Source organism: Dipodomys spectabilis, unplaced genomic scaffold (genome assembly GCF_019054845.1).
Source record: "Dipodomys spectabilis isolate Male_0828 unplaced genomic scaffold, ASM1905484v1 ptg000158l, whole genome shotgun sequence".
Lineage (NCBI taxonomy): Eukaryota > Metazoa > Chordata > Mammalia > Rodentia > Heteromyidae > Dipodomys > Dipodomys spectabilis.
In genome coordinates this window covers 2,342,996-2,359,015 of record NW_024870835.1, presented here as the reverse complement: position 1 = coordinate 2,359,015, position 16,020 = coordinate 2,342,996, and the positions used below count along the sequence as shown (strand labels likewise).

Below are 16,020 nucleotides of genomic sequence, written 5' to 3'. Positions count from 1 at the left end.
ATAAAGCCAGGGTGGACGGGAAGGTCCACCCCAAAAATCTGGGTGTAGAGTTGTGGCTCTAGTGATACAGCTAGAGTCCTATTGTCAGAGCATTTTAGACTTTGCCAGAAAACCACTCAGACATCCAAGTACAGAGTACAAAGAAAGGTTTATTGCTAGGAAAGGGGTCGACAAGCCCCTTCTCACAAGGGAGAAGGGAGAAGAAGCACCTGTTATTGTCTAAGGTGACCTATATAACCTAGAAGGTTAGGAAGGGCTAGGAGGCAGAGACCCTGGTGTGGACATGTGGGCCAGGGGCTTCATCATGGGGGACTAGGATTTATAGGTGCTGTCCAAATAGTAGATAAGGGGCCCTGCAGCTGCCCAGACCTGAAGGTCACTCTAAGGGGCTCTTATTGCCTTATATGGTGGTAGCTGCCCCAGAGAAGTGCCATCCCAAGGTAAAGGGGGTTGGAGGTTGATTATTTACTGCCTTTACTAAATGGGCCTAGTGTTGCCTAGGAAGGAGCATGCTAAGGTGTGGAGAGGGGAAGGAGTGCACTAAGCTATGGGAAGGGAGCTCATTGGGCTAACACCTGTCTTGGGTGAAAAAAGCTCAAGGAGAGTGCCCAAGGCCTTGAGTTCAAGCCCCAGGGCTGGCACGTCCACACACAAAGAAGAAAAAAAGGAATGGAGATGTGACTCAACTAATAAGAGTGCTTACCTAGCAAGGGAAGAAGCCCTGAGTTCAAACTCTAGTACCATTTAAAAAAAAAAAACACCGTGAGAAAACTTAGGCTAAAGCAAATAATCATGAGGGTGAAAATCTATACTGACAAGGGAAACAGGTTATACAGACAGCTAAACAGACAGCCCAACAAGGCTAATGGAAGACAGTGACACTTGGAATAAAACTGTGGGTCACGGTGTTTTGTGGCTGTAGGGAAACAAGTCAGGCCTACCTCCACTGTCCTTAACCTTTCCCAGAGAAACTGACAGCATGTCGGTAACCTAGAGGCCACCCTTCAAATCGTGCCACCCCAGTGGGTGGCTTGGAAGAGGTTACCCCATGCACCAACAAAAGCTGTATTGAATTACTCCAGAAGGAAGGGTTGGGGTGGGTCCTCCCAAGGGTAGATTGCTGGTATTCAATGACGGTGACATGCTATGCATCCTGAAAGCACAGAAAGTGTTCCACTGGACTTTGCCTGGTAGAGCCAGGCTGAGTGTGGCAGAGTCTGATCTTAAGAGACTCCCCTCAAACTGAAGATGGGTGAACCACAGGGTGAGTCAGGACGATTCCTGCAACGGAGTGCTTTACTCCGTTATGTGTGTGTGGTGTGTGTCCGTCGTGATTTGAACTCTGGACCTGAGCGCTGTCCCCGAGCTCCTGGGGCTCCAGGCAAGCGCTTCGCCACTGGAGCCGGGCCCGGCCCCGCCCCGCCCGCCCGCCCGCCAGTGCGTGGCGGGAAGGAACCTCAGCAGCCCGCCAGCTCCCGCCGCGCACGGTCGCCTCCCGCGAGAACTTCAGTGGGGCCGCAGTGGGGCCTGACTTGGGCAGCGACCCGGGCACCTAAGGCTGGGCCGAGCGCCGCGGCGCCTGCCCGCGCGATGCTCCTCACAGGGCCTGGAGGGAAGAAAGTTCCGCGAGCTCCCTAACGAGCGTGCAAAGCACCGCGTCAGAAACCGCAGAGGCGCCTCAGCCCGGCGGCCCGCGCGGCCGCCCTCACGAGCCCGCCTCAGCCCGGCGGCCCGCCTCGGCCGCCCTCACGAGCCCGCCTCAGCCGCCCTCACGAGCCCGCCTCAGCCCGGCGGCCCGCGCGGCCGCCCTCACGAGCCCGCTAGAACGAGGAACGCGCCACCGGAAGGGTCCGCCGGAGGGCGGGACGCGGGAAGCTGGATTTGAGGAGGGGGTGACGGGAGGGAAGCCCACGCGAGCAGCCAATCGTGCTGTCCCCGGGAGGAAGAGGCGGAGTCAGGGCCGGCCCGGGACTCCGCGCCGCGCGCTCTCCTCGCCGCCGCTGCCTGGCCGCCCGCCGCTGCCCGGCCCGCTCGGAGCCCATCGCTCCGCGCCCCGCGCCCCGCGCCGACATGGCCTCGGGCGCCGCGCCCGTGAAGGTGAGACCCCAGCACCCTTCCCCGGGGACCGCCGCCCGAGCGCCCCTCACTCCCCCTGGGGGGAGCCTACCTGCTCCCGCACTGCCCCCCTTCTCTCCCCGGAGATGCTCCGGGCGGGGGGTTGCGGGTGCCCCGGCTGGCTCTGTCGTGGACGGGACTTGAACTTGCGCCCCGTTGACTCCCCTGACTGTCCGCGGCCCACGTTGGAGAAATGCGCCCTTGCTCTTTGGCAAGCTTCCGCCCCCCCCCCCCATCAATCAAACTTCGCTTTTCCTTTCTCCTTACTGAGATTTTCCTCTGCAACGCATATGCGGGGGTTTCTGAGGCTGTGTGCGTGATTGTGTGTGTGTGCGTGCGTGTGTGCTTCCCGGCACTGGGGCTTGAACTCGCGGCCTGGGCGCTTTTTCACTCAAGGCTGGTGTTCTGCCATTTGAGCCACAGCTCCACTTGGCTTTTGGTGGATGATTGGAAATGAGAGGCTCTTGGGTTTGTCTGCCTGAATCCTCACATCTCAGCCTCCTGAGTAGCTAAGTTTACAGACATGAGCCCCCGGCGCCGGACTTTCTGAGACTATTTTTTAATACCGCAGAGGAGTCCCGGGAGCCTTTCCGTAAGTCTGCTTAGCTCCCTGTTTGGAGGCGTCTAGCTTGAAACCACTTTGTCTGCAAACTTGAAACTTTGAGCTCAATTTTCTTGGGCTCTGGGTCCTCAGAGGTTTGGTCATAAAGGATCATTGTGTGTTGGGAACCTGTGGCCAGAGGGTAGACGTGAGTTCTCAGAGATGCAGAGAGCTTCCCTGGAGCTTTTAAGACAGAAAGGAGAATTCCAGAACACAGGGAAAATTGATCATAAAACCAGACTATTGTTCTTGGCTAAGAGCACAGAACCTTTAGGAATTCCAGGACCATGGGACAGCAGGTCCTTGTCTTCTCCAGGCAGGTCTTGATTCCTTGCACCTGTGTCCAGTTCTCTTGGTAACAGGTAAATCTCTGCAGTCAGTGTGCAGACAACTTAGATTAGCAGGAGCCATTAGTAAAGACAGGAAGGGATGAAGGTGCTGCAGTGAGACTTAGATATGCTTGTAAGTAGAGAAGCTGAAATGGAGAATTTATCTTTTCTCCAATAATCAAATCATTAGGTTTATTGTTAGGACACAGCTGTCTGCCTTTTCTTTATGCAAATACATGTAGGGTGTCATCAAAAACAAGAGAGAGATGATATTTAAGACAGTTTCATTCGAATGAGGTTAGTTAGTATTCTCCCTGATGCTCAGTTCCTCTGTAAATTCAAGTAGCCAAGAGTGGGCAGTGCAGTTGAAGCCCAGATGTAAATATTGAATGATGGGTATTTTTGGTCTTAGCAGGCATCTGGATTTAAAATTAAGAGGTACAAATTATGCTCACATTGCCTGCTGGTTGCTCTCTTTGAGAATAGAACCAGTGACAATTTTGTTTTTGAGAAACTGCATTTTTACATTTCCCAAGACTGCTATAGAAATATATATAGGAAATATGAAATGTCAGTATCTAGAGCAAAATAGGCTAATAAAAGCCATCTGCTGTCCCCATGTCATGCAATAGTGGAAGCGGAATGCTTGTTCAAGACCGTCTGACCCTTTTTGCAGATGTAAAGCTGAGACCCTGAAAGGTCAACTGAGATGTCCAGTGTTCTAAAGCAAAGGCCTGGAAAATGACAGAATTGGGTCTGGAGCCTGGCATTCCACCAAGATGGGAGTTATTTCTGAAATCTGATGTGGTTCCTATGTCCTATTTTGTTGTGTGAGGAAAGAGGTTATTCATCCTTAGGAAGCAGGCTGCTTCCCTAAACCTACTGGATACTTCATTTGTGGACATAATAGACATATTTTTATGTCTTGAGTTCCATTTTTGGCACCAGCACATGGCATGTCACCTGGCTCATCCCCCCACCCCCTTTTATCTAGTCATTTAGTGTGCTTGGAAATGAAAGGGTAGTAATGTTAAAACTCAGCTCAAGGAGGTAGTGAGGGAATGAAAGAGATGTGGAGCTAAGAAACCCACAGTCATAAACCAGCACCACCACTTCCTGTTGGCAAATTAACCCCAGAGCTTTAGCCTTCATGAATGGCAATAGTGCCCTTATAAAAGAGGCTCCAATTTAAAAAAAAAAAAAAAGAGGCTCCAGAGAGCTGTTCTGTCCCCTTCCTTCCACCATTCAAGGCTGCACTACCTATGACTCCAAGAACAAGCCTCTCCAGATATGAATTTCCTTTGATCTTAGATTTCCTGACTTGCAGATGTGACAAATTTTTGTTGCTTATGTCTGTGGTATTTTGTTACAGCAACTTGAACAGAGTACTAACAAGCTGATGTGAAGATACAGAACCTGACTTCTGTCAAGACAGCATCAAGGTCTGAGGAAGAAGAAATGAGTAGAAATCTTAGTGCTAGTGTATGTCAGAATTCAGGGGCCTGGACTAGTAAAAAAATTGGATTTGATTCTAAATGCATTAGAAGCCATTAAAGGTTCTAAAGAGAAGTAACATCTGATTTACATTTTTAAGTGATTGCTTGGCTGCTGTGTATAGAATAAGCCATGAGAGAAGAGCTAGATCTGGCCAGAAGCCATGGCACTGGGGCGCAAATCTCAGCTGGTAGCTGCAGATGGTAAAAATCTGCAGTGGATAGAGTGGGGAGTGGCAGGGAGAGAGGCAATGATTCCTGGTCTGACCTGTGGAACCAAAAGATGGTAGCACTGGTGAATTGTTTCCAAATACGAAGCTAAAAGGCCCATGAGTGACTGGTTAATAAAGGATTCTTTTCTCTAACACACTGCTGGGTAGGGGGTCGGGTCATGAGTGCTGAGGGGCCTTTATTCTATAGATGTAGAGTCAGGTATAGATTGAAGGAGGGTAAAAACATGACTCAAGTAAGAGTAACTGAGACATTTTATGGTTTGCTGGAAGGGTATGTGATCCAGGCAGGCACAAGGATACCACATGTGGGGCAGCCATGGATTAACACCTGGCATTGTCCAGAAAAATCTCAGGAGACATTGTCTTCCAGCTTCAGCCATGAGCAGGTGACATATATGACTGAGTAGAAGGCCAAGCAGGTCTGTAGCATCCAAAGAGAGGCCATTCTGGAGGGCTCTTTCTTTGGACTACAACTTGCCCATCAGCTGCCCTGTTTTCACTCTAGGGAATAAAGAAGTAACTTGTTAAGTTACATTTTCTGAAACAAAGAAGAGATACGGTCTTACTATATATGGGTAGTGGACTGCTAACACAGTGGTGTTAAGAGAGACAGCAGGTCATGGTAGGTGGTTTGTGGAAATGGGAGAAAGCAAAGGAAGGACAGGGTGACACTGTCCAAGAAGAATTGTACTCATCACCTGACTTGTGGAATTGCAACCCTTCTGTTCTATACCTTAATAATGTTATATTTTGAAAAAAATTCTAAAAAGCTTTCTTTGGGCCTGTCTTGTCCAAGGCTGAAAGAGGACTTCATCCTGAAAGTGGTAGTCTGAAATTGGAGGCAATACTTGGGTACTATTTGATAATCAAATGACCGGTGCCTTGATTTTTTTTCCCCCCACCTTGGGTCACAAGTGCATTTGGGGCAGGATAGTTCTTCTGCAGGACTGTTCTGAGCATTGCAAGCACATGGACCACATCCTTAGTCCCTCCCTGAAAAACACCAGCAGCACACCCCCAAGTCACTGTATGGCCAGAAATGATCCATACTTCATACTTAACATATAACACCCCTAGGGCCTCTTCTCACTTAGTTGAGGATGCCCCCCTGAGCTTCATCCCCAAGAGCCTACCTAGGGAGGAGAAGTAGGGGCAACAGGCTTGTATATTGAGCAGCAGAGAAAAGTGAAAACATCGAATGTTTTATTGCCTTGAAAAAATTAATTTGGAGTGTGTGTGTGTCTGTGTGTGCTGGTATTGGGACTTGAACTCAAGATCTCATGCTCTTAATTGGCTTTTTCATCAAGACTTGGTGTTCTGCTATCTGAGCCACACCTCCTCTTCCTTAATTTGGATTTTATGTGTTTGCCAGCAATGATAGATATTGAGAAACTAATGCCATATTTTATAAATCTCAATCTATAGATTAAATAGAAAAACTACTGAGAGTGGCAAGGAAGAAACCAGATAAGGTAAAGATTTGTCTACAGTGGACTCTCGATTCAGTTCTCTCTTTGTTTTCTTCGTGCTAGTTCTGGGGCTTGAACTCAGGGCCTGGGTACTGTCTCTGAGCTTCCTTTGCCATACCACTTGAACTATAGTTCAACTTCTAGATTTTTCTGAGTAGTTTATTAGAGATCAGAGTCTAATGGACTACGATCCTCAGATCTTGGTCTGTTGCATAGCTAAGATTACAGGCATTAGCTACCTAACAGTGATTGTAGTTGTAATGTGCTGCCTATGACTCCAAGCCATGTATAATGGTTCACATGTACAGTCCCAGGGCCTCACCTGGCGCTTTGTTAGAAAGTGAATTTCTAGTCTCCAACCCAATCTAGCTAAACCAGAAATTCAGGAGGCGGGGCCCAGAAATCTTGGCTTTAACAAGTCTCAAGATATTAAATGTTTACTGACTTTTGACATAGCTGACCACGGGTACTTGGATAACAGTGTGCTTTGGAACAAGCTCTTCAGCTGACTCTTACTCTAGGTGTTCCTTCCCTGTGGCTGCTGTCCTCATCCTGAGTACCTTTAAATGACACGTTGGCTCAGGTGGGGGAGACCAGAAGTCCAAAGTGAGCCTTAGGAAGAACTAAGGTCAAGATGTTAATAGGGCTAATTGATGGCTCTTGGAGAATCAAAGGGGGAATCCAATCACTTGTCTTTTCCATCTTCTGGAGAGCCCAGCATTCCCTTGTTCACAGCCCCACAGTTGTCATCACCTTTTCTTTCCCTCTGCTTCCATCATCACATCACCTTAAGTTTACTTTCTTGCCTCCCTAACACAGGAAATCTAGGATACCATCATGTGGTCCTTGATGTAATCACATAATGTATCATTCATAGATTCTAGGAATTGGTCTGTAAATAGGATCCTGTAGGTCTATGTGGTTTATTCGATATCCCCCAAAGACATATATACTGAAGTCCTGGTCACAAACCTCTGGCACTTTTTGGGTATGAGAGGGGGAGGATTGGAATCCTTAGGAAGCAGGGCCTAGTGGAAGAAAGTTAGGCTATGAGGGGGCATGTCCTTGAAGGGGATATTGCAACCCCAACCTCTTCTTTCCCTTTCCTGTGCCATGATATGAATGAGTGGTTTTGCTCCACCCTTCCATAATGTCCTGCCTTGACACAGAGTCAGAGTAACAAAGCCAAGTGACTGTGAAGTGACACTGAGGCAAAATAAACCTTTTCTCCTGTAGGTGATTTTTACAGTATTTTATCATGGTAACCAAAAGCAGACTAATATAGGAACCATTGTTCCATATACCTCACTCAGCTAGCCCACATTTCAGCTATTTGTGGCTCAAGTCCTAGAGTAGAATGGTCAATTCTGACTATGTATCATAACCATCTGAGAGCTTCAGTAAATTATGCCTTGCACATTAATCGGGATCTGAGACCTAGGCCTTGGCATTGAAAGCTCCCCAGGGGATTTGTTATATATCAGGTGATTGGAAAGAATGCAAGTGCTGAAGAAAATTTTCCTTAAAAATCTGATGGACCGTTTCAGGAGTGAAGTATCTTTAAGAAGAGGTCCACCCCTTAGACTAATGCCATTTCTTTTCGGGGAGAGTACAGTATTGTTTGTGTTTTGTGTTTTTTGTTTTTTGTTTAGGTTTAGAGCCACAAGCTCTATGGCTGTAGAAGCTGTGTAATTTTATTCTTGGGTTTTCTAGTCTGTCCTTTTTGTTCTTCTGGTATGCTTTCATGACAGTACTATGCTGTTCTACGACTATGTCTCTGTAGCATAATTTGAGGTTCAGTATTGTGATACCTCCAGGATTGTGCTTTTTGTTCAAGATTATTTTGGCTATTTCAGGGCCTTTGTTCTTCCATACTTCTATGTTAAGTTTTAGCTTGGTTTTTTTTTTTTCTCTTTGAAGAATGACCTTGGAATTGAATTGAATTGAATTTATAGATTGTTTTCAGTGGTATAGATGTTTTCACAATCTGCCAACCCATGATCATACGGGAGGTTTTTCCATCAGTTAGTGTCTTCTGCGGTCTCTAACTGGCCTGTAGATGGTTGTGTTCTCTGTCTTCACTTCTCTTGGACTCCGTCTAGGCATTGTCCCCAAGCTTTTTTGCTCAAGGCTAGTGCTCTACCACTTTGAGCCACAGCTCAACTTCTGGCTGTTTAGTGGTTAACTGGAGACAAGATCTCTCAGACTTTCCCAGCCAGGCTGGCTTTAAACTGCATCATCAGTGTTCAGCCCCCTGAGTAGCTAGGATTAACAGCATGAGCTACTAGTGCTGGGCTCATACAAAATGAAGATTCCTTTTGTATGTGTGTCTGTGCCTCTCCCAGTGACCTCATTTGACTTTAATTACCTCTGTGAAAGATCCCATTTTCCAAATATAGTCACATGCTAATGTACTATAGGTGTTATAGTGAACTTACAAATGGAAGGAGCACCCTTCCACCCTTCCTACCTACAAAAGAGGTTCTTGGAGCAGGGTTTAGTCACCAGTTAGCCCTTTGAATCATATTGGTAGTTTTTCAACAGGTGTTTGGCCACTCTGCCCCACTACAGCTAGGCTACCCAGATTTTGCTTCCAAACCAAGTTGGCCTAACAATAAAGGCTTCTGTCTGCTCCTCTTATCAAACTTTTTAGTAGCAACCAGAACTGAAGGGCTGAAATGCTTAGATCAGGAACTCTGCCAGCTCTGGCGCTGGCATGAATTGATCTCTGCTGCTTGGGGTTGTAGTATTTTGAAAACATCATTATGGAACACTGCCCAGGTTTAGAACAGTTCCTGAGACCAGAAAGTAAAGTCTTCTGGGTCACCAATGAAAGTGGACTCAGGGTAGGGATTATTATGCACCTTTTTTTTTGTGTGTGTGAAAATACTGTAAAGAGGGGTTACAATTACATGGGCAAGATAAGGAGTACATTTCTTATCAAGCATTGTAGCCTCCTCCTTTGTTTCCCCTTCCCATCCCTTCCCATACCTCCCCCTCTCCCACACCCTATCCTCCCCCACCTTTTTACTCTTGCTGAAAGTAAGCATTCTGGCTGGGTAAGCAACCCTTTGGATAAAATGCTTTGACAGTTTCTGAGAGTCAGAGCTTGACTCTTGTTTTAGAGGGAGTTGGCTTATTGGTTTCATCTGTGGGAAAGTGGGAAAAACCAGGAACTGTTGGTTAAAATCTGGCAGTGACCTCATCTGACCAGGAAGTCCCTATTTCAGAGCTTGGGTAATAAAAAATTCCTGACAAAGCAAAATAGATTCAGAAATTCTTTAAGGCTTTGAATGCATGCCTGTCCTGAGGACTAGTGCTCTGGTCCTGGGATCTGACTGGGGCTTGTTACTGTTATTCTGAATATGAATGGCTGATAGAGGATGAGTTCATGAAGGAATCTATGCAATATTGGGAGAAAACACATGATAACGAGGAGCCTCAGAGAACTCTGCCCCTAACCTGGCTTTGCTCCTTGTGACATGCTCTTAGATTTTATTATTTTTAGTTTTCCCTCTTTGGTAAAATAGGACTAATACAATAGGGCCTGTCTTACAGCTAGCAAGATCAATAGAAAGCCCACGGATTGAGAGAAGAATGTCACTATCCATACAACAGACAAGGGTCTCATATCTAAAATATACCTGGAACTCAAAAAATTAAATCCCCCAACAACAAATCTTCAAAGAAACAACTGCCCAATAAACAAGTGAGCTAAAGACTTTTAAAGAGAAACTTCTCTGAAGAGGAAAGAAGGATAGCCAATAGACACATAAAGAAATGCTCAACCTCCCTAGCCATAAAAGAAATGCAAATCAAAACAACATTGAGATACCACCTCACCCCAGTTAGAATGGCTATAATCAAGAACTCTAATAACAACAGATGCTAGAGGGGATGTGGACAGAAGGGAACCTTACTGCATTGTTGGTGGGAGTGTAAACTTGTTCAACCACTTTGGAAAGTAGTATGGAGGCTCCTCAAAAGACTCCACATAGAGCTCCCCTATGACCCAGCAATACTACTTTTGGGCATTTACCCAAATGTTTACAAACAAGACCACACTAAAGCTACCAGCCACGACTACGTTTATCGCAGCATTATTTACTATAGCTAAGATATGGAACCAACCCAAATGCCCCTCAGTAGATGAATGGATCAAGAAAATGTGGTATATATACACACAATGGAATTCTATGCCTCCATCAGAAAGAATGACATTGCCCATTTGTTAGGAAATGGAAAGGCTTGGAAAAAACTATATTAAGCGAAGTAAGCCAGGCCCAAAGAAACATAGGTCCCATGGTTTCCCTTATTTGCAATATCTAGTGTATGTCTGAGTCAAGCAGAAAAGGTCAGATAAGGTGATGTTAGGGAAATGAACCCTAAGATACGTATTCAAATGTTTTTTTTTCTTTCATGCGATTGTTTCTAACACATAAGATTATTTCTTTGTTGCTTTGTATATCCCTCCCCCGCAGTATAACCCCTGCTTTCACTGTATTTGATGTTGGTATAATTTGTGGAGGGGAAAGGGAAAAACAAATCGTTTAACTAGGGATACGTGGACACATTGCAACAATGAGATGTACAAGTTGTTATGTCGAAAACGAACTTTACAACTTTGGTGTGGGGGAGGGGGCGTGGAGGATTGGGTGGGGGATGGGGAGAAGGATGGGAAGGGATGGGAAGGGGAAACAAGGAGGCTACAATGCTTGATAAGAAATGTACTCATTATCTTGCCCATGTAATTGTAACCCCTGTGTACAGTATTTTCACAATAAAAAAAAAAATAGGGCCTGTCTTACAGAGTGGTAGAATTATCAAGTAAAGGCCTTTGAAACACTTAGCATATACCTGTGATATGTAAAATGTTCAGACACACTTATCACAAAGGCAAATACTGAGTTGCTTATTAAATTTGGAGGCTGGAGGAAGCATGGATACCATTGAGAATTGAGAACTTGGGTGCTTCATTCAGCAGTACTTTGCTGTAACCAGCAGGGGGCGTCATTGGCTGCATCTTGATACACTGGCTTCCATCTTGTCTAGTTCCCTCCTGTGGTCCTTGTTATGTTGTACCCCTTCCAAGAAATAGATTTCTATTACTAACTGTTCCCAGTTGGATGACCCAGTAAGCTTATCTGCAGATCATTCAAATGTCAGAGACCATCCTAGCATTTCTAGCATGCAATAGACACTTGCTTTCAAGTCAAGCGTTAATAGTTCCTTGCTGCTAATAATGCTGGGTCATCATGGAGCCAGCATGGTGTGTACTGAAGCTTGGAGCTGTTGAGACTGAATTTCAGCAGGATACTTAGCTGGCATTTCTTAATTATTGTGTTGTGCTGGAGTAGTGGGTCTAAACTAAGAGGATAGTTCCAAAACAAAATTAGATTTGTTTTGTATGTATAAGCCTGAAGGCCCAATGTTGAATTCAAAATATAAGAGGCTGTGCCCAGGGAATATCTGGAAACAATCAAGTTAAAGTGGTCATAGTAGCAAAGCCAAAAATTTTACAAGTAGCTGCATTCCCTAAGAGAAGGCTGAGATTTCAGTCAGCAGTTATCTCCGTGGCCTAGGCTAGGGACATGGGCTGGGCATTAATCTCATTATTGATGGTTCTTCAGAGGTACATGAAGGGTAAAATGGAAAAGCCACACTGGAGAGATGACAGTGAGTGCATAAAATGGCATATTTTTGGACAAATATTTTCGTTAAAGTGCATATTTAAATGTATTGAAATGAGGGAATGCTACTGTTGGTTTGAAAACTATAATACTGATTAGTTTTCAACTGTAATAATACTTAGTTGACACAAAATATGCAACCTGCTGCCATTTCCATAATGTACCACAAGGTGGCAACCACATCAGCTGACTTAGTAAGGAAAAGTGATGAACTCAAGTTTTTTGGTAAAAATCTTGCTAAATTATCCTTATTTTTTTCCTGATCTTTTGTTTGTTTTTTTTTTCTCTCCAAGAAATGGAAAGAAAACCATTTTTCTACATGTTGATATAAAGCCACTTCTATCATCTAACCTGAAAATAATTTTATTTTCTATTTTTATAGTATTTATTTATTTTTGGCCAGTTGTAAAGTTTGAACTCAGGGCCTGAGTGCTGTCCCTGAGCCTTTTTATGTTCAAGAATAGCACTTTACCACTTGAGCCACAGCGCCACTTCTGGTTTTTGAGTCCTTAATTGGAGATGAGTCTTATGGGACTTTTCTGCCCGGGCTGGCTTCGAACCATGATCCTCAGATCTCAGCCTCCTGTGTAGCTTAAGATTACAGGTGTGAGCCACCAGCGCCTGGCTTAATAATTTCATTTAGATACCAATTCTTATCGCTGGAATTAGAAAGCTTATTTAGTAGAAATATAATTCAAGTAAGACTAGACCTGAACTTTCTTAGTGAAAAAACAAAAACAAAAAAGTACTTCTCCCTACTCCCCCCCACCCCCCCCCCCCCAAAAAAAAAGCAGCTCAGGTCATGTTCCTTTATTAAAGTTTCTAGCCATGTCTTTAACTTGTCACTATTTAAATATTTTCTCTGTGGGGTGTCAGCCCAGTCACTAGTTACTTGGTTTTTAATTGTAACACTTGAGTTAATATTTGTCCTTGTAATTGTTCTTATTTGTGTTCCTTAGTCATCAAGTCAGATTAACTCTTAGAGAGTAGAGCCACATTTCCCCATCTTATCTGATGACCAGAACTTTCAGATGTTTTAACTTTAATTTGAACTATAAATTAAAACTCCCTTTGAATTATTTTTATTACTATATAATGACTTCATTGTATGTAAGGTGTCATTTATGCATACTTTCATGTATAAAGTGAATTTTAAAAAATGTGTGAATAATAGTATTATTTCAGGAACTGGAAGCTGACTTTACACATCTACATTACCCTCCAGTTCCAGAGGAAGGAAGGTCCCATGTCATCATGTCTTTATCAAATGGCCCCATGAGACATCATTACAAATGGCTATAAGTAAAATTTTATTTCCCAGAAGATTGCTGAACACCCTCTATTCTGCAGTCCATTTGATGGAAATAAAATTGGTCAGAAGAATTTTCTACTCACTTGCCTACCTTTAGGTTCTGTTTCCTAACCTAAAAGTACTTTTCTGTGCTTATTTTTAATTCAGTTAAAAATCAATTGGTAGAAGCCAAAAAGGTAACCTATATTGTGCTTATTTTTAAAACAGGAATCCTTAAATGGTTATTGATTTTTTTTTAAGGGCCTTTGAATGTTTGTTTATTTTTTTTTAATTTTCAGATTTTTGAAACTGGTTCTGGGGACTGGGAAGGTGGCTTAGTGGTAGAGCATTTGCCTTGCATGCATGAGGCCCTGGGTTCGATTCCTCAGCACCACATAAGCAAAAAAGAAAAAAAAAGCCGGAAGTGGCACTGTGGCTCAAGTGGTAGAGCGCTAGCCTTGAGCTGAAGAGCTGAGGGACAGCACCCAGAGTTTAGGCCCCATGACCTGACCCCCCCCCCCCCAAAAAAAAATGGTTCTGGAGAAGAGTGAATATGAATAAATGAATTTGCCTAAAATAATTACTTGTTTCTGATGAAAATAACCTGGTATGTTCTCTTTTTTTCTCCCTTAGATTGGAATAATTGGTGGAACAGGCCTGGATGACCCAGAAATTTTAGAAGGAAGAACTGAGAAATATGTGGATACTCCATTTGGCAAGGTTAATATCCAGTTGAGGGAGGCTTGTTAGCTTTTCTCTTTCTCCTTACAGCCTTAACTTTAAGTTAGGAGAAGCAATTGCTGTAGTGTTAGCAGCCCAGGGCTCTCTGATCCAGGCATAGAAGCTGCAGCCCTGCCATTAGTTCCATCATCTGAGAAAGAGCTGTACTTCCCAGCTCTTGGATTGCAGTTCTTAGACTGCACTGTTTTGATAACATGGCTAGTGAATGTGTAATAGTACCTTCTCATTTTCAGTGTATATTGTTAGAAGCCAGACACTCATTTCAGACATAGCAACTGTACTCTTTAAATGTATATTCAAATCAGCTTCTGCTTCTAATTTGGAGGTTGATTAGGGGGCAGACTGATGACTAATAGAATGAGTATCATTTTTCTGTGCTCTGGCTCTGAGGAGGAGAATCTTAGGGATCCAGAGCACAGCCAGTGTTAGTAGAATTGGAAATGAGACTCCTCTTTTCTTTGGACAGGCTGCTTATTCTGGTATTAACAGCCTAAGCCAAGAGGAGAGTGTCTGCCTACCTCTAATTCCATACTTCTAAACCTTATCATTCCTCTTGTTCTCCTAGGAAGGTCTCTACATTTGGCCATCCAACCAAACTGACGAAGTTCTTTGGTTGCCCTTTTGTCTTCCAAGACCAGTTTTTATCTCAGCCACTTCTTAGCCTTAGTTCTCTGGACCTTCCCCTGTGTATTTCAAGTCATCCCTTGGCTTGAGAACTGTCTCCCAAGCAGATAGTTCCAGTTCTGAATTCTTCACAGTGCAGCATTAGCATCCTAACCTGTCAGCCTTTCATTGTCACATCTGTTCCTGAGCCTGCCAAATACTCTTGACACAACTGAATTTGATTGCTTACTATCACAGTCCCCTGGCAGTGCTTGTTACAAATAGACCCTAGTAGATAGGATTTGCACAGGCTCTGAGACAATCTTCAGAGCTTGGTAAGTTTCTGCCAGTAGAAAACTTAGTAAATTTTGATGGTTGTGTTGATCAATAAAGTCTGGACTGTAAGCTGTATTACCTAACTCCAAGTTTTATGAGCCTGTTGTGGTTTAACAAGTCAAGTGACAATTTGTTGTTGTTGTTTTATTGTTTTTGCATGTGGTTTAAAATCATTGACTTGTAACAATTTTTTATTGCATGCAGCCATCTGATGCCTTGATTTTGGGGAAGATAAAAAATGTTGATTGTGTCCTTCTTGCAAGGTAAAGTATTTTAAGCTTTTTGGATGTCACTACTAACAGAAACTGAATTTTAACAAACACTAAAATGAATAATGATGGAGTGAGGGTTTTTTTTTGTGCAGTCTTAGGGCTTGAACTCAGGGCCTGGGTGGTGTCCCTGAGCGTCTTCCTTGCTCAAAGCTAGTACTCTACCACTTGAGCCACAGTGCCACTTGTGGGTTTTTCTGAGTAGTTTATTGGAGATGAAAGTCTCACAGACTTTTCCTGCCAGGGCTGGCTTCAAACTACAATCCTCCTAAGTAGCTAGAATTATAGGCATGAGTCACCAGTGCTCAGATGAGGTATGAATTCTTGTGCAGTACTACAATCAGCACATTTCAGTCACTTTTATTTTAGGAGCAGTTGTGTTTACTTGGTAAGCCAGTGACCTCATGACTAGCCCTTTCGCATTGGAAGAGTAAACCAGCTAATAAAACTGAAGCTCTGGTTCAATTTTAGCTACAAGAAGAAATTATTCCCTTTGTTCATTTTTTTTCTTCTAATTATCAAGATAAAAACAATGCTTCATCTGGGCTCTGATGCTCACGCCTGTAATCCTAGCTACTCAGGAGGCTGAGATCTGAGGATCATAGTTCAAAGCCAGACTGGGCAAAAAAATCCTGAGACTCTTATCTCCCATTAACCACCAGAAAACCAGAAGTGACACTGTGGCTCAAAGTTGTAGAGCTTTAACTAGCCTTAAGCAAAAGAGCTCAGGGACAGCATCCAGGCCCTAGGTTCAAGCCCCATAACTGACAAAATAATAATAAAATAAACAGTACAATAATTTATTCATAACCTTATGTGGCTGTAGTTGTGAGGAAAAGCATAGGGTCCC

The 16,020-nt window shown here is 44.0% G+C and overlaps 1 protein-coding gene across 1 annotated transcript in view; it reads left to right on the top strand.

The window, feature by feature from the left end:
• Positions 1–2,053: 2,053 nt before the first annotated feature.
• Positions 2,054–16,020, top strand: part of LOC122118938 (methylthioadenosine phosphorylase) — a 40,747-nt gene continuing 26,780 nt past the window's right edge. Inside the window, exons 1-3 of the mRNA XM_042692896.1 lie at positions 2,054–2,097; positions 13,855–13,941; positions 15,106–15,164. Of these exons, the coding sequence (XP_042548830.1) occupies positions 2,071–2,097; positions 13,855–13,941; positions 15,106–15,164 (173 nt within the window). The 5' untranslated portion in view covers positions 2,054–2,070. The remainder of the gene's footprint in view (positions 2,098–13,854; positions 13,942–15,105; positions 15,165–16,020) is intronic.